The 20,733-nt window shown below is 37.1% G+C and overlaps 1 protein-coding gene across 1 annotated transcript; it reads left to right on the top strand.

Annotated features, from left to right (window-relative positions):
• The first annotated feature begins 810 nt into the window (after nucleotides 1-810).
• Nucleotides 811-5,408, top strand: LOC107479263 (probable 26S proteasome regulatory subunit p27). The gene is made up of 5 exons (XM_016099411.3): nucleotides 811-1,071; nucleotides 1,165-1,225; nucleotides 1,690-1,794; nucleotides 2,757-3,120; nucleotides 5,076-5,408. The coding sequence occupies exons 1-5, from the start codon at nucleotides 931-933 to the stop codon at nucleotides 5,095-5,097; spliced, it is 693 nt and encodes a 230-aa protein (XP_015954897.1). The 5' UTR covers nucleotides 811-930; the 3' UTR covers nucleotides 5,098-5,408.
• The last annotated feature ends 15,325 nt before the right edge of the window (nucleotides 5,409-20,733 follow it).

Genomic DNA, 20,733 nt, shown 5'->3' with positions numbered 1-20,733 from the left:
AACAACCACAAGCATGTATATCTTAATCAAGTTAATTAATGTACCACAACCCACCGAACTGAAAATCCTTCATGCACAGAACCAAAATCACAAAGGCCACAGAACCGAAAAATGTTCATGTGGTTAATAAATCATTATCAATTTTCAATCAACAAGAATAGTATTCTTCAATGGAAAATAAGTACTGAAGATAGTAACAGAGATCTAATTAAACTATCCAAACCAATAAGAACAAGCAACTATAACTTAAAGCCCTAGTTATACTGTAAAAATCATTCACAATAGTTTAATCACTAAACGAAGCAAATCAAACCAGTAAAATTAAAATGAAATTAGGCGAAATACGACATTGCAAGATTTTAAATGAACAGTAGTTTTCTCATACCTTTTGTAGTTTTGTTGCTGTTTTCGTTTGTTTCTGGTTGTTGCTTGCGAAATCTTCTTCCGATTCGTTTGCAGTTGTGGTTTCCGCAAAGAATGTAATTGAAGTTTGAGTGATATTTAGAGAAATTCGAAGAGAGTGAGTGTTTTGGGATATTGGTTTCGTACTGAAGATGTAACGTTCGTTCATAATAAAGTGCAAATAGAAAAACGAAACATTTTTTGTGTGACACGTGTTTCTCACGTTATATTTAATGCGCTTAAAATAATTTAAATTGAACCCTAATTTTAGAGGTACTAAAATATTAAAATTTAAAAAACAAAGACTAAAATTTTACTATTAATCTTTGAACTAATAAACATGACATTAAGTTCCAATCTCATAGTTTAGGTATCAGTCCCTCCAAATAAACGCTGAACTTTTTTAAAGTTGGTCCTATCAATTATAGAAGCGTTTGTTCTCATGTTTTGTCCTTATAAAATAGGGCCAAGGCCTATAAGACAAAGCATATTGACACCAATAGCTGTGGTCCATCGGCTGTTGCGAGGATGGTAGCGACGAACGTGAAGGCAGAAACAATGTCTCTGATGGACAAGCGCACTGCCGTCGAGGTCGAGATGAACTCAATCATCGCCCGCCTTACTCAACCCGGCGCTCCTGGTCTCTCCGGCAATCTCGTAGATTCTGAGGTTTTCTTTTCCTTCTTCCGATTAATGTTGCCCACTGTTCGTTCCGTTTTGGCCACATTTCTCTCTCTCAGAAATTTATTCTTAATTTTCTAGGGTTTTCCCCGTACGGATATTGACATTCCAGTTGTTCGATCTGAACGACGTCGTCTTGCAGGTAGGTTATAGTCATACAATCATGATCGTTTACGATTCTAAACATTATTTTCGTTTTGATACGGTTTACTTGGTAAATAGGTGCAAGTAGCAATAGTTCTTGGTCTTAATTGTCTCGTTACAAGGGTAATTTTTTTTTACCTTCATATTTGATTTATGGATTTTGTTAACATGTTAAAAGGCTATTATCAGTAGAAGTTTTAAATTTTTTCTTTTAACATATATATGCATTGAAAACATATATGTAGTCTTTCTATGTAATCTGTTTTTTTATTGGTAACTTTAATATGTATCCTTTAGCTAAACACTTGTATTGTTAACATTGATATTCACTACAATAGCTTGAAGTGAGGGAAATTTAATACAAATGGAATCGTGGAATAGTGGATATTTGGCATCAGCGTTTACCTTGCCAATTTCGATGCTGCTGCTTTTAATATCCCATAATTTTGCTAATCTGTGCAGAGCTGCGTAATGACCACAATGAGATAACTGAGAAGATAAATCAAAATATACAAATTTTGCATGCAGCAAGGGTTGGAAATAAATCAACATCCTTCAAGAGTTCAGGTACCAGCAAACAATCAATGTGATTATATTGCTCGTTGAAAACTGAATTGGTTTCGCTTCTCTAATTTTAGCAGTTAATCTAAGCTATTCTATCTTGTATACATATCGTTTATTTGTTCTACATGAACACCTACTACCTCTGTGTTCAAGTGTATAACTAAAGTAGGACTTAAGTCAGGGTTTTAGCATATGGCACTTGGCACCAATATTTTGAGAATGATGTTTTATTCCTTATATAGTTGGATGTTGGATCCTCCCTCTTCCCATCTTAATGTAGTGCAATATGTTTTGTAAAGATGTGTCGAACCTGCAATGTGCCACTTTCAAAAAAGGTTTTGCATTGCATTTTGTAGTGCCAATTTTTAAGCAAAACAATACTTTGAGAGAGAAGAGTTGTAGTACTTGGAAGGTAGATCAGAAATCCTGTTAAAACAAGTAAATCAACATGGGGGAAAACTGCACAAAGAAAGAACTTGCTGATCCCTTTGTAGATCCATACTTACACCCTGCTTTGCACTTCTCCAATAATGCCACATAACCAATCTACAAGACAAGACATGCTAATGAAGATATCTATGATGAATCCTCGTACTATAAGCTCATGTACTCTGCACAACATGCTGTCTTCCAAATGAACTTAAATCCTTTCTTCAATGAAATCTGCTGTATGTAATTGATATTTTATTTTATGTTTAACAAAACTGCTGGACAAAGCCACTGTTCTTCATAGATGCCGAAATCTGCTTGAAAAGCAGCTTTGGAGCCTGACAATATCAGAAAACATGGATGTTTGACATGACATTTTGTAGTTAAGATGTCTAATTTTCAAATTTCACTCTTGAAGCATGAACATAAGGATTGGATGATTTATTCTTTTTATCTATCTACCATTTGACCCAAGATTAGTCTCTAAATAGAATAAGTAATAATATTTCATGTTGAATGTTTGCCTTTCTGCTCAGATAATGGTGATGGATCAGATACTCAAATCTCATCAACTGTAGATGCTGTTGCTTCAACACCGCCACAAAACATTCTTCTGAGACATTCCCCTGATTCCATGGATGTGGATGTGTTAGTCAGTAGACCCTTTGCGATGGTTGATGAAATTGCAGATGCATCACCGGCAGCTGAAGATGGCTTACAACTTGGAGACCAAATTTTGAAGTTCGGAAGTGTGGAAGCAGGTGATAATTTGCTCCAAAGACTTTCTTCTGAGGCTCAGTCAAATGTAGACCGCACAGTACCTGTTATTATAATAAGGCAAGGCACAGTGATCAATCTTACTGTCACACCAAGAACATGGCAAGGCAGAGGTCTTATGGGGTATGCTTGCAGTGCCTATTATTTGGTTCTTCATTATTTAGTATGCTTTTAGCATCATACTTGTTTCACTATAAGAAGGAAGCTAAGTTAAAACTCTAGTACCCTTATGGACCGTTCTTCTCTACAAAGATCTTGTTTAAATGAAATTTTTATTGCATTCTCAAGGCAGTTGAACAAATTTTTTCCACCACGCTAATTGAATAATTCTCAAGCCAGTTTCTTTCGGGAAACCTTAATGTTATAGAATCTCATTAATGCATTTAGTTTGAGTATAGTGGATTTTAGATACTAGTGATTTAGATGAAAACAAAGTAGCTTGCCTAAATTCAATCACTGGATTCAATAGTCCCTAGCTTCTCCATCATCTTTATCACTCTTCCATTCTAAGTTTTTTGTGGGACATCATTTGTCATTTAGCGTTAATTACTATAGCTCTTGGATCACTTTGTCTTGGCTTATATTATTGATTAATCTTTCCAGAAGTATGAATAAGTTAAAATTGATTGAGCATTGATTGAGTGGAATGGATATATAATATTTTATTCAAGTTGGGCTAACTTTTTTAGGTTCCTGTAGTGTCAACAAGTCTTTAATTTGTTTTCTTGAAGCTAGAAACTTTAATGAAATCCTTATTCTTTTAAACTTGTTTTTGTTGCTACTAACTAATCCCTAACACTGTTGGAGGCTTGGAGCTATGTTAACTATTGATTGTGAGATCTCAAATGGCAGTTACATGATTGCTTTACCTAACTCATCTGTCATCTGAGACAAAGTTCATGTCACTGTCACGTGATTTCTTTTCCCCCTATTTAAAATTAATCTTTACTTGCATGTTACATTATCCAGATCCTTATCATTGCATTTTGTTAGAAATTGCATTAATAATTCTGTACTAATTGAAAATAGAATTATGCAAAAATGCAAAATGATCAATGTTTGAGATTGATGCTTCCATGACTAATACTACTTGTATGACTAATACTTCTTGCACATGGTTATGTTAGAAAAATGGCATAATACTTTATTGGTTGCTGAAATGCTAATTGTTGACTGAAGAATGCATATCCTTTATCTTGAAAGTTGTTGACTTCTGGAATCCGGTACCTTAGGATAGGGAGATGATCATGTACATTTTATTTGAACTTAACTATTAGGATTTAAATGATGTTTGTCTCCAAGTATCTGGATACAATATTTCTTAAAATTTAAGGAGTTTAGATGATAACTTTAAATTATAGAGCCATATTTAAAATAGAAAAGCCCAAAAGAAAGCCACCTTTCACCTTAACTTGATTTTCACTTTAATTCTTTAACTTCAATATTTTTCAAAATTCCTCAAACTTTCAACATCATAGGCACATGGCATGATCCCGGAATTGATATTTGAAAGTTGAAAATTTGTACAACCCTAAACCTCCTTGCAACCTCTGGTGGCCATACATCTGCAATAACCATGTGGATTACGACAACGAAATAAAAAACATCACCATCTTAACATTTTATATTAAAATCTCAGCTTTCCTCCAACCAATGCTCACATGTCACAAGACTATGACATCATACTGCATGACCGAATTCATAAAACCTGTAACCCACGTTAAATTACTCAATTTTTAAGCAGAAATCATGGGGTATTAAGGATGCTATGCTATCCTCGAATGACAACATCATTTCAATTAGACAATTTAGACTACTTATCTTGCTCAATCATGGTTTTAATCCCTACTCTACTGCCTTCCTTTTCGCCCTCTGTTGAAGGGTATGGTCTTTGGGGCACTCCTCAAATTAAATGTTTAGTTAACACTAGTGGCATATTGACTAATTTAAACCTTCATTGTTTCATTAACTGCTTTAGTCTTGATAACTAAGGGGGAAAATGTTGTTAATATTCCATGTTATTGCGCTGATATGTGGTATGTTTATTGCTAAGCTTGCTTTCTGTTGAATGGTTGCAGATGCCATTTTCGGATCTTGTAGGTTGCGATGCTTTATTCATCCCATGGTGGAGGCGGTTGCTTGTTTCCTTTATTTGGCTTTTTCCAAATGCTGTTATTGGCCTCATGTCGTTTTTATCTTTTGCGATTACTCACTTGTCTTGGCAAGATTTTGTGTGTTTGGGTAAAGCTTACCTTAAATTCCGAACAGCTTATATTTGTAAGATTCTCCTTTCAACCAAAAAGTAGATTATCCAGTCTCAGAAGGCTTAACCATCGCGATTTAAAACATAAATGTTGGACGGTAAATTCCTGGTATTTAATTTGAAATGTAGTTATGAATATTGCTTAAAATGTGAGTGACTATTTTATAGCAACAAAGTTTTAATGCCTCTATTCTACACTAATCAATGGTTGATTAGAGGCCTAAAATCAAGAATTAGACACCTAATGGTAACTCCCCTATGATCTACCTAACAACAACGAGCAAAATTAAAAACAGAATGATGATCATCTATAGTAAAAAAATGAAGGCGGATGAGACTCTAATAAATTGAGGAATGAAGAAGGATGAATCCCAAGTCAACGCAATAGGACTTGTAGCGGACAGATAAGGGAATCAGGAAAGAGGAGGATGAGAGAATCAGTGGTGAAGACTGAAGAGAATGAGATGGAAAGAGGAAAGAGAGAATTAAGAACAAAAGAAGGGGGAGGGGAATGCAGAATAGTAACTATCAAATGAGAGTGCAAAAGTTTGGACTTTTCTCCCAACTTTCAAATCGTCTATAATTAGCATTAAATGCTCGACACAGAAACTAAAACGATGCCCCAGGCAATGGATTGGGGCAGCTCGCGCGTTGAAGGCACGGACTTCACCAACGGACTTCTAGGCCTGGGAAGACTTGATCGAAGCAAGTGCGAGCGGATTGAATGATCCAACCACGAGCTTCGATCTTCACGGTTTGTAAGAATCGCAATTATTTAACTGCTTAATTAAAATAATTTAATTGTCCGAAATAGGTTCAAAAATTTAGAATGTTAATTAGAAAATGTAAATATGATTTTTTGGACTCAGTAGATTTTTCTGAATTGGAAAATGTAATTTTCTGTGGAACATTGTGTAAGAATGCATACCGGTAAGTTAGCCGGCAGTACCGGCTTAAATCTATCCGATACTACGTGATGATAATAAAAACAGTAGAAAAACTTAGGAAAATATTTATAATTGAAAACCGGGCACTAATTCTAAAGGTTTGGCCCAAAATTAGGGCAAACGGGCCAAAAACGCTAACGGGTTAGACCGGACCCAAGTTGGGCCCAAACCCAACATATATAACCACTTAAATGAACCCCATTCAGCCACTTTTACCATTATTGAGAGGAGAGTGCAGCTGGTAGGATTAGAGAAGAGAGAAACCCTCTATTAAAATACTATTCACTTCTTCACTCTTTTGCTTGTAACTTGAGCTACGGTACTCCGATTCACGAAAGGTTTGCGGCCTTGTAAAGCTCTTGCCGAACCTGTCACTTCTAGCTAGGTATTGTGGTATGCTTTTCAAAAATCCCTGCCCAGTTCTCAACCCTTGAGAAATTCTAAATTTTGGGTTTTGGTTTGAGTGGATTTTATGATTTTGGGTGTTTAGGTACACTCTAGCACTTGGTTTCTATTGGGTTTTGTCCTAATCAACTGTGGGTAAGGTAAGCTTTCTCTTCTCCCTTGTAAAATTGTGTATTTAGGAACCCTAGGTATTGATTTGTGGTAAATTAATATGTATAGCTTAGAAAATTTGATTGTTGATGCTTGTTGGAGTTGATTGGTGATTTGTTGGTGATTGGAGGCTTGGATTTGGACTCAAATTGGTGTATTGTGCATATTGGGAATTGACCAATGTATGGTTTCAGTTTTTTCTATGTAATATGTAATATTTCTGGACACATAGACTAGTGGACCATATGATAAATTTGAAATTGATTGTTGGTAATTGTGATGTATGATGATTTCGATGATTGTGCTGATTTTTGGTGAATGATGAAAATGAATGATGATGTTTGTTGATGTTGAGGTAGGTTGAGATTGGATTATTGTGATTATGTGAAATTATTATGAGATATGGTAGGTGATGCTTTTGAATAATGAGATTGTATTAAAGTTGATTATGTTAGATTCTTGATGTAGGAATTGTGAAATAATTGAGTTTATGGTAGATGAATTGATTGAAATAGATGTTGAATTGATTGGATTGTAATGTAAAGGTAAAGTAGAGTAAAGGTAGTGTTTTGAGGTGAAATTGAATAAGTTTTGATTTGGTTTGGTTGTGAATTTTGGAAGTTTGAGAACCTAGGTAATTTCGGTAAAAACCAGTTTTTGGTGAACTTTGACGGATCATAACTTGAGCCCTAATTTTCGAAATTGGTTGAAAATGATCTTAAATTAAAGTTCATTTAAAGATCTTTAAATTGATACAAAGTTTAATGAAAATGGATTTTTGTAGAAGTTATGAACGTTTAAAGTTTGGTGTATAAAACTGATTTCTGCAACAGAATTTTGCAAATCTGGGATGGCATGCGTACGCGGGCACACCCATACACGGGCGTGCGTCTCTACAAGTCCCTCATGCGTACGCAACCCTATGCATGCGTACACGAGATGAGCCAACAGTAGAGAATGCGTACACAGCCTCCTACGCCATACGCGGGTGATGGTTTCTGTCTAGCACCTTTGCATACGCGACTCATGTCTGTGTACGCATGATGGTCCAAAACTGAAGTGTGCGTACGCACACTTCGGCATCCGTATTCACATGTCCTGTTTTGCAAAAAAATCATTTTTTCTCACGTTTTCAACGTTCTCTATCTTTTCAAACATTCTTTAAGTACTGTTTAAGAATACTATCTAGTGCTTAGGTCCTTATACTACTAAAGATGAGTTAGAGACTCAAATAGATGAATTTCTGTATGAATTTAGAAGACGGAGACTTAGGTTTCTAAAGTACTGAAGATGGATTAGTTGATAGAAATGGCGGAGTATTGTAATAATGATTAATGTGATGACTTGTGGAATTACGGATTGATGGTGGTTGAGACGAATTTAGGACTCGGAGTTGAAAGATGACTTTACTGAGTGTTGAAAATGAATTCTTAAAACCCCTAATACATTGTTTTATGCTGAGACTGTTTAGTCGCTATGCGCCTTGGGAGAGGATTGTGGTAGTCTCCCTCTTGTCGAAGTCGTGGTGCTGGTGTAAGGACGGCGGTTAATCCTGCTTACGTTGAGGTGTGAGGGCTGGGCTGGTATCCTGCTCGCATAACCTTCTCTGCTGCATGAGTGTGTAGGGTCTATATCCCTGGCATGGTAGATTCTCTGCTGCATGAGCGTTCAGGGCCTATATCCCTGGCGTGGCAGAAAGGCTACATCTGGGAGGATGTGTCGGGTTGACATTTATAGACCGACAAGTGATATCACGAGCCAAATAGGACAGACATTCATCGTGTGCATATTCTATATGTTTGTTTGCTTTGCCGACTTGCATTGTTTGCCTGATTGTATAACATGTTTAATTGTTTCTTGCTTTACTTGCCATACGTGGTAATTACTTGTGCTTTACTTGTACGAATTACTTGTGTTTTCTATTGGGATTGAGGAGGTTCGGTAGGCGGTAGCGTTGGGATCGCATGGCAGTTAGGCTGGTGAAGGCTGTAGAACAGTAGTGTAAATGTTAGTTTAGGAATTCCTTAAGATAGAATACACTGATTCATTTATGGTTTTAAAGGTATGGTTTAAATTTAGTTATGCTTTAAGTATTATGCTTGATGTGAGGTTTTAGGATTGCCTTTGGCGTCCCGGATTCTTACATCTTACATTACTGGGCACTGTTACTGATAGTGCAAAATTGTGATCTACTCTTTTCATAACTCGAACAATTTTTAGTAATGGCTCCAAAAACTTGGTGCACACTACTATGGTTCACTCACATTCCTCACAACTTCGCACAACTAACCGGCAAGTGCATTGGGTCGTTCAAGTAATAAACCTTACGTGAGTAAGGGTCGATTCCACGGAGATTGTTAGTATGAAGCAAGTTATGGTCATCTTGTAAATCTCAGTTAGGCAGATTATAATGGTTATAAATGGTTTTCAAAAATAATAATAAATAAAGCATAAAATAAAGATAGAGATACTTATGTAAATCATTGGTGAAAATTTCAAATAAGTGTATGAAGATGCTGTGTTCCTTCTGAATCTCTGCTTTCCTACTGCCTTCCTTTATTCCTTCTTACTCCTTTCCATGGCAAGCTGTATGTAGGGCATCATCGTTGTCAATGGCTACATCCCATCCTCTCAGTGAAAATGGTCCAAATGCTCTGTCACAGCACGGCTAATCATCTGTAAGTTCTTGATCATGTCAGAATAGAATCCATTGATTCTTTTGCGTCTGTCACCACGCCCAACAATCGCGAGTTTGAAGCTCGTCATAGTCATTCAATCCCTGAATCCTACTCAGAATACCACAGACAAGGTTTAGACTTTCTGGATTCTCAGGAGTGGCCGCCAAAGGGTTCTAGCTTATACCACGAAGATTCTGATCAAGGAATCCAAGAGATACTCGCTCGTTCTAAGGTAGAACGGAAGTGGTTGTCAGTCACGCGTTCATAGGTGAGAATGATGATGAGTGTCACGGATCATCACATTAATCATGTTGAAGTGCAACGAATATCTTAGAACAATAATAAGCTAAATTGAATAGAAAATAGTCGTAATTGCATTAAAACTCGAGGTACAGCAGAGCTCCACACCCTTAATCTATGGTGTGTAGAAACTCTACCGTTGAAAATACATAAGTGATGGTCCAAGCATGGCCGAATGGCCAGCCCCCATAAACGTGATCAAAGGATCATAAGGTAATCCAAAAATAATCCAAAGATGTCTAATACAATAGTAAAATGTCCTATTTATACTAGACTAGTTACTAGCCTTTACAGAAATAAATCTAAATGCAGAAATCGGGGCCCACTTTGGTGTGTGCCTTGGCAGAGCTTGAGCTTTACACGTGCAGAGGCTTCTTTTGGAGTTAAACACCAAGTTGTACCGTGTTTTTGGCGTTTAACTCTGGTTTGTTACGTATTTTTGGCGTTTTACTCCAGAACGCAGCATAGAACTGGCGTTGAACGTCAGTTTGCGCCATTTGGAGTTCTGTAGCTCCAGAAAATCCATTTCGAGTGTAGGGAGGTCAGAATCCAACAACATCAGCAGTCCTTTGTCAGCATGAATCAGATTTTTGCTCAGGTCCCTCAATTTCAGGCAAAAAATACCTGAAATCACAGAAAAATACACAAACTCATAGTAAAGTCCAGAAATGTAAATTTTGCATAAAAACTAATGAAAACATCCCTAAAAGTAGCTAGATCCTACTAAAAACTACCTAATATTAATGCCAAAAAGCGTATAAATTATCCGCTCATCACAACACCAAACTTAAATTGTTGCTTGTCCCTAAGCAACTGAAAATCAAATAGGATAAAAAGAAGAGAATATACTATAAATCCCAAAATATGAATGAATATTAGTTCTAATTAGATGAGCGGGACTTGTAGCTTTTTGCTTCTGAACAGTTTTGGCATCTCACTTTATCCTTTAAAGTTTAGAATGATTGGCATCTATAGGAACTTAGAGTTCAGATAGTGTTATTGATTCTCCTAGTTAAGTATGTTGATTCTTGAACACAGCTACTTTTATGAGTCTTGGCCGTGGCTCTAAGCACTTTGTTTTCCAGTATTACCACCGGATACATAAATGCCAGAGACACATGACTGGGTGAACCTTTTCAGATTGTGAGTCAGCTTTGCTAAAGTCCCCAGTTAGAGGTGTCCAGAGCTCTTAAGCACAATCTTTTTGCTTTGGATCACGACTTTGACCACTCAGTCTCAAGCTTTTCACTTGGACCTGCATGCCAGAAGCACATGGTTAGGAACAACTTGATTTAGCCGCTTAGGCCTGGATTTATTTCCTTGGGCCCTCTAATCCATTGATGCTCAAAGTCTTGGATCCTTTTTACCCTTGCCTTTTGGTTTTAAGGGCTATTGGCTTTTTCTACTTGCTTTTTCTTTTTTTTTTCTTTTATAATTTTTTTCGCCACTTTTTTTTTCGCAAGCTTTTGTTCTTCACTGCTTTTTCTTGCTTCAAGAATCAAATTTATGATTTTTCATATCATCAATAATATTTCTCTTTTTCATCATTCTTTCAAGAGCCAACAATTTTAACATTCATAAACAACAAGATAAAAAATATGCACTGTTCAAGCATTCATTCAGAAAACAAAAAGTATTGTCACCACATCAATATAATTAAACTAATTTCAAGGACAATTTCGAAACTCATGTACTTCTTGTTCTTTTGTATTAGAAACATTTTTCATTTAAGAAAGGTGCAGGATTCATGGAATTATTCATAGCCTTAAGACATAGTTACTAGACACTAATGATCATGTAATAAAGACACAAATATAGACAAACATGAAGCTCAAAAATCGAAAAACAGAGAGATAAGAACAAGAAAGTTAAGGAATGAGTCCACCTTAGTGAGGGTGGTGCCTTTTTCTTGAAGGACCAATGGTGTCCTTGAGCTCCTCTATGTCTCTTCTTTGCCTCTGTTGCTTGATCCCTAGTGATTTTGGTGCTCCTATCCTTAGTTTCTCCCAATAATTGTGTGGAGAAAAATGTATCCCCTGAGGTATCTCAGGGATTTCTTGATGAGGGAATTCCTCATGCTCTTGTTGAGGTCCATGAGTGGGCTCTCTTGATGTGCAGTCAAATGCTCTACTACTGAGCTATAGACCCTTGAGATGAATCTCTCCATCTCCCATGACTCAGAGGTGGGAGCTTTTGTCTTCCCTTTCCTCTTTCTAGAGGTTTCTCCGGTCTTAGGTGCCATAAATGGTTATTGAAAAATAAAAAGCTATCCTTTTACCAAACCAAACTTAGAATGTTGCTCGCCCTCGAGCAAAAGAAGAAAGAATAGAAGAAGAAGAAGAAGATATGGGGGAGACGGAGAGAGGTTTATGGTTCGGTCATGTAGGGTGGGTTTGGGTGGGAAAGAGATTTTGAATTTGAAGGTAGGTGGGGTTGATGGGGAAGAGTGGGTGGATGTGATTGGTGAAGAGGTAATGGAGAAGAGAGATTGAGGTGATTGGTGAAGGGTATAGTGTTATTGGATTGTGTGAAGAAGCGAGAAGGTGAGTTGAGGTAGGTGGGGATCCTGTGGGGTCCACAGATCCTGAGGTGATCCTGTGAGGTCCACAGATCCTGAGGTGTCAAGGATGAATTATCCCTGCACCAATTAGGCGTGTAAAATGCCCTCTGCCTGCAATTCTGGCGTTTAACTCCAGGTTGATGCTTGTTTCTGGCGTTCAACGCCAATCCGCAGTATATTTCTGGCGTTAAACGCCAGTTCCATGCTTGTTTCTTTTGTTTAACGCCGGCTTTCCTCAGGGTGCAATCCTGGCATTTGAACGCTAGACTGCTGCTTGTTTCTGGCATTCAACGCCAGATTCATGCTCTGTTGTGGCGTTGAACGCCAGCCAGATGCTCTTACTAGCATTTAAACGCCAGTAAGCTCTTCCTCCAAGGTGTGCTGTTTCTTCTGCTATTTTTTATTCTGTTTTTAATTTTAGTAATTGTTTTGTGACTCCATATGATCATGAACCTAATAAAACATAAAAGAACAATAAAAATATAGATGAATAAAAATTGGGTTGCCTCCCAATAAGCGCTTCTTTAATGTCAATAGCTTGACAGTGAGCTCTCATGGAGCTTCACAAATCATCAGAGCATTGTTGGGACCTCCCAACACCAAACTTAGAGTTTGAATGTGAGGGTTCAACACCAAACTTAGAGTTTGGTTGTGGCCTCCCAACACCAAACTTAGAGTTTGATTGTGGGGGCTTTGTTTGACTCTGTATTGAGAGAAGCTTATCGTGCCTCTTTTTCATGTTTACAGAGGGATACCCTTGGGCCTTAAACACAAGGTAGTCCCCATTCAATTGAAGGACTAATTCTCCTTTGTTAACATCAATCAGAGCTCCTGCTGTGGCTAGGAAGGGTCTTCCAAGGATGATGCATTCATCCTCTTCCTTCCTAGTGTCTAGGATTATGAAATCAGCAGGGATGTAAAGGCCTTTAACCTTTACTAACACGTCCTCTACCAATCCATAAGCTTGTCTTATTGACTTGTCTGCCATCTGTAATGAGAATGTGGCAGCCTGTACCTCAAAGATCCCCAGTTTCTCCATTACAGAGAGTGGCATAAGATTTATACCTGACCCTAGGTCACAAAGAGTCTTCTCAAAGGTCATGGTGCCCATGGTACAGGGTATTAAGAATTTACCAGGATCTTGTTTCTTTTGAGGTAGAGTTTCCTGAACCCATGTATCTAGTTCACTAATGAGCAAGGGAGGTGCATCTCCCCAAGTCTCATTACCAAACAACTTGGCATTCAGCTTCATGATAGCCCCTAGATATTGAGCAACTTGCTCTCCAGTTACATCTTCATCCTCTTCAGAGGAAGAATAGATTTCAGAGCTCATGAATGACAGAAGGAGGTTTAATGGAATCTCTATGGTCTCTATATGAGCCTCAGATTCCTTTAGTTCCTCAATAGGGAACTCCTTCTTGTCTGGGGGACATCTCATGAGGTCTTCCTCATTGGGATTCACGTCCTCCCCTTCCTCTCTAGGTTTGGCCATTTTGATTATGCCAATGGCCTTGCACTCTCTTTTTGGATTCTCTTTAGTATTGCTTGGGAGAGTACTAGGAGGAGTTTCAGTGATTTTCTTACTCAGCTGGCCCACTTGTGCCTCCAAATTTCTGATGGATGACCTTGTTTCACTCATGAAACTTAAAGTGGCCTTAGACAGATCAGAGACTATGTTTGCTAAGCTAGAAGAGCTCTGCTCAGAATTCTCTGTCTATTGCTGAGAAGATGATGGAAAAGGCTTGTTACTGCTGAGCCTATTTCTTCCACCATTATTAAAGCCTTGTTGGGGCTTTTGTTGATCCTTCCATGATAAATTTGGATGATTTCTCCATGAGGAGTTATAGGTGTTCCCATAGGGTTCACCCATGTAATTCACCTCTGCCATTGCAGGGTTCTCAGGATCATAAGCTTCTTCTTCAGAAGATGCCTCTTTAGTACTGTTGGATGAATTTTGCCATCCATTCAGACTTTGAGAAATCATGTTGACTTGCTGGGTCAACATTTTGTTCTGAGCCAATATGGCATTCAGAGTATCAATTTCAAGAACTCCCTTCCTCTGAGGCGTCCCATTACTCACAGAATTCCTCTCAGAAGTGTACATGAATTGGTTATTTGCAACCATGTCAATGAGTTCTTGAGCTTCTGCAGGCGTTTTCTTTAGGTGAATGGATCCACCTGGAGAATGGTCCAGTGACATCTTAGAGAACTCAGATAGACCATAATAGAATATATCCAAAATGGTCCACTCTGAAAGCATGTCAGAAGGACACCTTTTAGTCATCTGTTTGTATCTTTCCCAAGCTTCATAGAGGGATTCATCATCTTTTTGTTTGAAGGTCTGAACATCCACTCTAAGCTTGCTCAGCTTTTGAGGAGGAAAGAACTTGGCAAAGAAGGCCGTGACCAGCTTATCCCAAGAGTCCAGGCTATCTTTTGGTTGTGAGTCCAATCATGTTCTAGCTTTGTCTCTTACAGCAAAAGGGAAAAGCATGAGCCTGTAGACTTCAAGATATTCTCATTAGTCTTAACAGTCTCACAGATCTGCAAGAACTCAGTTAAAAACTGATAGGGATCTTCTGATGGAAGTCCATGAAACTTGCGTTCTGTTGCATTAGAGCAACTAGTTGAGGTTTCAGCTTAAAATTGTTTGCTCCAATGGCAGGGATTGAGATGCTTCTTCCATTAAACTTGGAAGTAGGTGTCGTATAATCACCAAGTATCCTCCTTGCATTATTATTTTCGGCTGCCATCTCCTCTTCCTTTTCGAAAATTTCTGTAAGGTTGTCTCTGGATTGTTGTACTTTAGCTTCTCTTAGTTTTCTCTTCAGAGTCCTTTCAGGTTTAGGATCTGCTTCAACAATAATATTCTTGTCCTTGCTCCTGCTCATATGAAAAAGAAGGGAACAAAAAATAATAATAGGGATCCTCTTTACCACAGTACAGAGATTCCTTTATATTAGTAGAAGAAGAAAAGAATAGAAGAAGGAAAAGAGGAAAATTTGAACTCAGCGAGGAAGAGAGGGTTCGAGTTTTAAGATGAAGAGAAGAGTGTTAGTACTTAAATAAAATAAATAGAAAGAGATGAGAAGGAGAGAAATTTCGAAAATATTTTTTTTGAAAAATGGTTAGTGATGTTCAAAAATTAAAAGAAGAAATTAAATCAAAATTAAAATTTGAAACAATTATTTAATAAAAAAAGAATTTTGAAAAAGAGGGAGGTAATTTTTGAAAATTAGAGGGAGGGAAGTAGTTAAGTGGTTTTGAAAAAGATAAGAAATAGTAAAACAAAAAGTCAATTAGTTAGTTGAAAAAGAATTGAAAATCAATTTTGAAAAGATAAGAGGTTAGAAAAGATTTTTGAAATTGATTTTGAAAAAAAATATGATTGAAAAGATATGATTGAAATTTATTTTGAAAAAGATTTGATTTTTAAAATTTGATGACATGACTAACAAGAAACTAAAAGATATGATTCTAGAATTTAAAGATTGAACCTTTCTTAACAAGAAAGTAACAAACTTCAAATTTTTGAATTAATCACATTAATTGTTAGTAAAATTTTTGAAAATCATGAAATAAAGATAAGAAAAAGATTTTGAAAATAAATTTTAAAAATTTTCAAAAATAACAAAAGGAAAAAGAAAAGAATTGATTTTGAAAAAGATTTTGAAAAGATAAGATTTTTAAAATTGAAAATTTGACTTGACTTATAAGAAATAGCTAAGTTTTAAAAATTTTTTGACTAAGTCAACTCAAATTTTCGAAAATTATGAGCAAAATAAGGAAAATATATATTTTTTATTTTTGAATTTTTAATGAGGAGAGAGAAAAACACAAATATGACCCAAAACATGAAAATTTTGGATCAAAATACTTAATGCATGCAAGAACACTATGAATGTCAAGATGAACACCAAGAACACTTTGAAGATCAAGATGAACATCAAGATTCATTTTTGAAAAATTTTCAAGAAAAGAAAAACATGCAAGACACCAAACTTAGCAATTTTTCATGCTTAGACACTATGAATGCAAAAATGCATATGAAAAAAAAATACAAAACAAGAAAATATAAAGATCAAACAAGAAGACTTACCAATAACAACTTGAAGATCATGAAGAACATCATGCATGAGTTTTCAAAAAAAATGCATAAATTTTTAAAACATGCAATTGACACCAAACTTAAAAATTGACACTAGACTCAAACAAGAAACATAAAAATATTTTTTATTTTTATGATTTTATGATTTTTTTGGTTTTTTCGAAAATAACTTTTTTAGAAAAAAGAAAACAAAGAAAAAAATTTTTGAAAGATTTTTGAAAACTTTTTGAAAAGAAAATTACCTAATCTGAACAAGAAGAGTTGTCCAAACTTGAACAATCCCCGGCAACGGCACCAAAAACTTGATAGCGCAAAATTGTGATATACTATTTTCATAACTCGAACAATTTTTAGTAATGGATCCAAAAACTTGGTGCACACTACTATGGTTCACTCACATTCCTCACAACTTCACACAACTAACCAGTAAGTGCACTGGGTTGTCCAAGTAATAAACCTTACGTGAGTAAGGGTCGATTCCACGGAGATTGTTGGTATGAAGCAAGCTATGGTCATCTTGTAAATCTCAGTTAGGCAGATTATAATGGTTATAAATGGTTTTCGAAAATAATAATAAATAAAGCATAAAATAAAGATAGAGATACTTATGTAAATCATTGGTGGGAATTTCAGATAAGTGTATGAAGATGCTGTGTTCCTTCTGAATCTCTGCTTTCCTACTGCCTTCCTTCATTCGTTTTTACTCCTTTCCATGGCAAGCTGTATGTAGGGCATCACCGTTGTCAATGGCTACATCCCATCCTCTCAGTGAAAATGGTCCAAATGCTCTGTCACAGCGTGGCTAATCATCTGTCGGTTCTCAATCATGTCGAAATAGAATCCATTGATTCTGTTGTGTCTGTCACCACGCCCAACAATCGCGAGTTTGAAGCTCGTCACAGTCATTCAATTCCTGAATCCTACTCGGAATACCACAGACAAGATTTAGACTTTCTAGATTCTCAAGAGTGGCCGCCAAAGGGTTCTAGCTTATACCATGAAGATTCTGATCAAAGAATCCAAGAGATACTCGCTCGTTCTAAGGTAGAACGAAAGTGGTTGTCAGTCATGCATTCATAGGTGAGAATGATGATGAGTGTCACGGATCATCACATTCATCATATTGAAGTGCAACGAATATCTTAGAACAAGAAAAAGCTGAATTGAATAGAAAATAGTAGTAATTGCATTAAAACTCGAGGTACAACAGAGCTCCACACCCTTAATCTATGGTGTGTAGAAACTCCACTGTTGAAAATACATAAGTGATGGTCCAGGCATGGCCGAATGCCAGCCCCCATAAACGTGATCAAAGGATCATAAGGTAATCCAAAAATAATCCAAAGATGTCTATTACAACAGTAAAATGTCCTATTTATACTAGACTAGTTACTAGGCTTTACATAAATAAGTCTAAATGAAGAAATCCACTTCCGGGGCCCACTTTGGTGTGTGCTTGGACTGAGCTTGAGCTTTACATGTGCAGAGGCTTCTTTTGGAGTTAAACGCCAAGTTTTAACGTGTTTTTGGCGTTTAACTCTGGTTTGTGACGTGTTTCTGGCGTTTTACTCCGGAACGCAGCATAGAACTGGCGTTGAACGCCCGTTTGCATCCTCTAAACTCAAATAAAGTATAGACTATTATATATTGCTGTAAAGCCCTGGATGTCTACTTTCCAGCGTTGTTAAGAGCGCGCCATTTGGAGTTTTGTAGCTCCAGAAAATTCATTTCGAGTGTAGGGAGGTCAGAATCCAACAACATCAGCAGTCCTTTGTCAGCCTGAATCAGATTTTTGATCAGGTCCCTCAATTTCAGCCAGAAAATACCTGAAATCACAGAAAAACACACAAACTCATAGTAAAGTCCAGAAATGTGAATTTTGCATAAAAACTAATGAAAACATCCCTAAAAGTAGCTAGATCCTACTAAAAACTACCTAAAATTAATACCAAAAAGCGTATAAATTATCTGCTCATCAGTTACCATACTGAGAACCTCCGGTTCTCATACCATATTCGGTTATTGTTTTTCAAATGTAGGTCGTAACCCACCTGGGTGGGTTACGTGATGGTGACTGATGTGAAGATTTATACCGGTTCAGAATTTAACAAGATAATTTTGTTGCGAGCATAGTCCAAACCGATAATTGATCCTCAAAACAAAGTTTAATTTTTGGTTGTCACAAGTCCAACCCAATAAAAGTAACCGAGAGTATTAGTCCCGGGTCATCTTCTCATGAAATTGCAGTAAGGTATGCATATTATTGGTTATGGTATCCAATGGGGGTTGGTAAAAGTGAAAGAAATTAAATGGCAAGAAAATAAAGCAACAAACAAATAATGAAAAGAGGCATTTAAGGCAAGGATTGGAATCTAGGCATTCTATCCTAGTTACTAATCATATCACAATAATTATTAAGAATTTATCCTATTACTTAATCTCCAATGAGAGAAGGTACAATGTCATCTCCAACACTCGAAGTAAGTTTAATAAGACTAGTTAATCTCAATCCAGAAGTCCTAATCAACTTACTAATTGAATTAGCAAAAGATTAGCGTCAATGGAAACAATATTAACTAACAACTCTAGATTACCAACATGAGTTGGGTATTAATGACTAAAGATTGCCTAATTTCTATTTCCAAACCAAGAATGCTAAAAAATCTACTAGTGGACCATAGGATAAGTTTGAAATTGATTGTTGGTAATTGTGATGTGATGCCAAGGCATCTTAGGCTAGTTTCACTAGCATTTTTCTGTTAGTTTTAGTTGTTTTATGCATTTTCTTGAGCTTAAAGTAACCAAGAATGGTTAAATGAACAACAAAGTAATGAATCATCCAAAAAGTGTAATTTTGATGCAAATTCCATGAGTTTTTAGTTATATTACTTGAATGATATGAATGGAAGAATTCTCATGAAATTTTGCAAGACTTTGATGCAATTGTGTGGATGATTTCAGGGAAGAAGAGGCTAGGCAAGGAAGCAACAAAATCAATAAAGGAAGCTTGAAGATCACATGTGCCATATAATGTTGAAAGTGGCGTTTAACCTCCAGTTTAACCTTAAACTGGAAGTTAAACGCCAGAATAAGGAATGCACCAAGAGTTGAAAGTGGCGTTTAACCTTCAGTTTGAGGTCAAACTGAAGGTTAAACGCCAGAATCATGAAAGCTGAGAAAAGAGGATACTGGCGTTTAACCTCCAATTTGACCTCAAACTGAAGGTTAAACGCCAGAATGGGAATGGCACCAAGGGAGTGATTCCACGTTTAACCTCCAGTTTGACCTCAAACTGGAGGTTAAACGTGTTCGAGCTATTTTGTGCACCAGGAAGCCATTTCCACGTTTAAGCTCCAGTTTGACCTCAAACTGGAGCTTAAACGTGTTCGACATTTACACTCCTGGGCTACCTTCTTCATTCCCACGTTTAACCTCCAGTTTGACCTCAAACTGGAGGTTAAACGTGTTCGGCGTTTTAAGCTCCTCCAGGGTTGCCTTCTCATTTCCACGTTTAAGCTCCAGTTTGACCTCAAACTGGAGCTTAAACGTGTTCGACCAAGAATTGCCTCCAGGGTTGCAATCTTAATTTCCACGTTTAAGCTTCAGTTTAACCTTAAACTGAAGCTTAAACGTGTTTGATTAATTACTTCCTGGGTTGCTTTCTTCCAATTCCACGTTTAAGTTTCAGTTTAACCTTAAACTGAAAATTAAACTTCAACTTAAACGCCAGAATGGAATGGCACCAAGGGAGTATTCCCACGTTTAACCTCCAGTTTGACCTCAAACTGGAGGTTAAACGTGTTCGAGCTATTTTGTGCACCAGGAAGCCATTTCCACGTTTAAGCTCCAGTTTGACCTCAAAATGGAGCTTAAACGTGTTCGACATTCACACTCCTGGGCTACCTTCTTCATTCCCATGTTTAACCTCCAGTTTGACCTCAAACTGGAGGTTAAACGTGTTCGGCATTTTCACACTCCTGGGCTACCTTCTTCGTCCCCACGTTTAACCTCCAGTTTGACCTCAAACTGGAGGTTAAACGTGTTCGGCGTTTTAAGCTCCTCCAGGGTTGCCTTCTCATTTCCACGTTTAAGCTCCAGTTTGACCTCAAACTGGAGCTTAAACGTGTTCGACATTCACACTCCTGGGCTACCTTCTTCATTCCCACGTTTAACCTCCAGTTTGACCTCAAACTGGAGGTTAAACGTGTTCGGCGTTTTAAGCTCCTCCAGGGTTGCCTTCTCATTTCCACGTTTAAGCTCCAGTTTGACCTCAAACTGGAGCTTAAACGTGTTCGACCAAGAATTGCCTCCAGGGTTGCAATCTT

The sequence above is a fragment of the Arachis duranensis genome, chromosome 3, assembly GCF_000817695.3.
Source record: "Arachis duranensis cultivar V14167 chromosome 3, aradu.V14167.gnm2.J7QH, whole genome shotgun sequence".
Taxonomy (NCBI): domain Eukaryota; kingdom Viridiplantae; phylum Streptophyta; class Magnoliopsida; order Fabales; family Fabaceae; genus Arachis; species Arachis duranensis.
The sequence above is the reverse complement of the archived record's forward strand: the minus strand, read 5'-3'. Positions and strand labels throughout refer to the sequence as shown.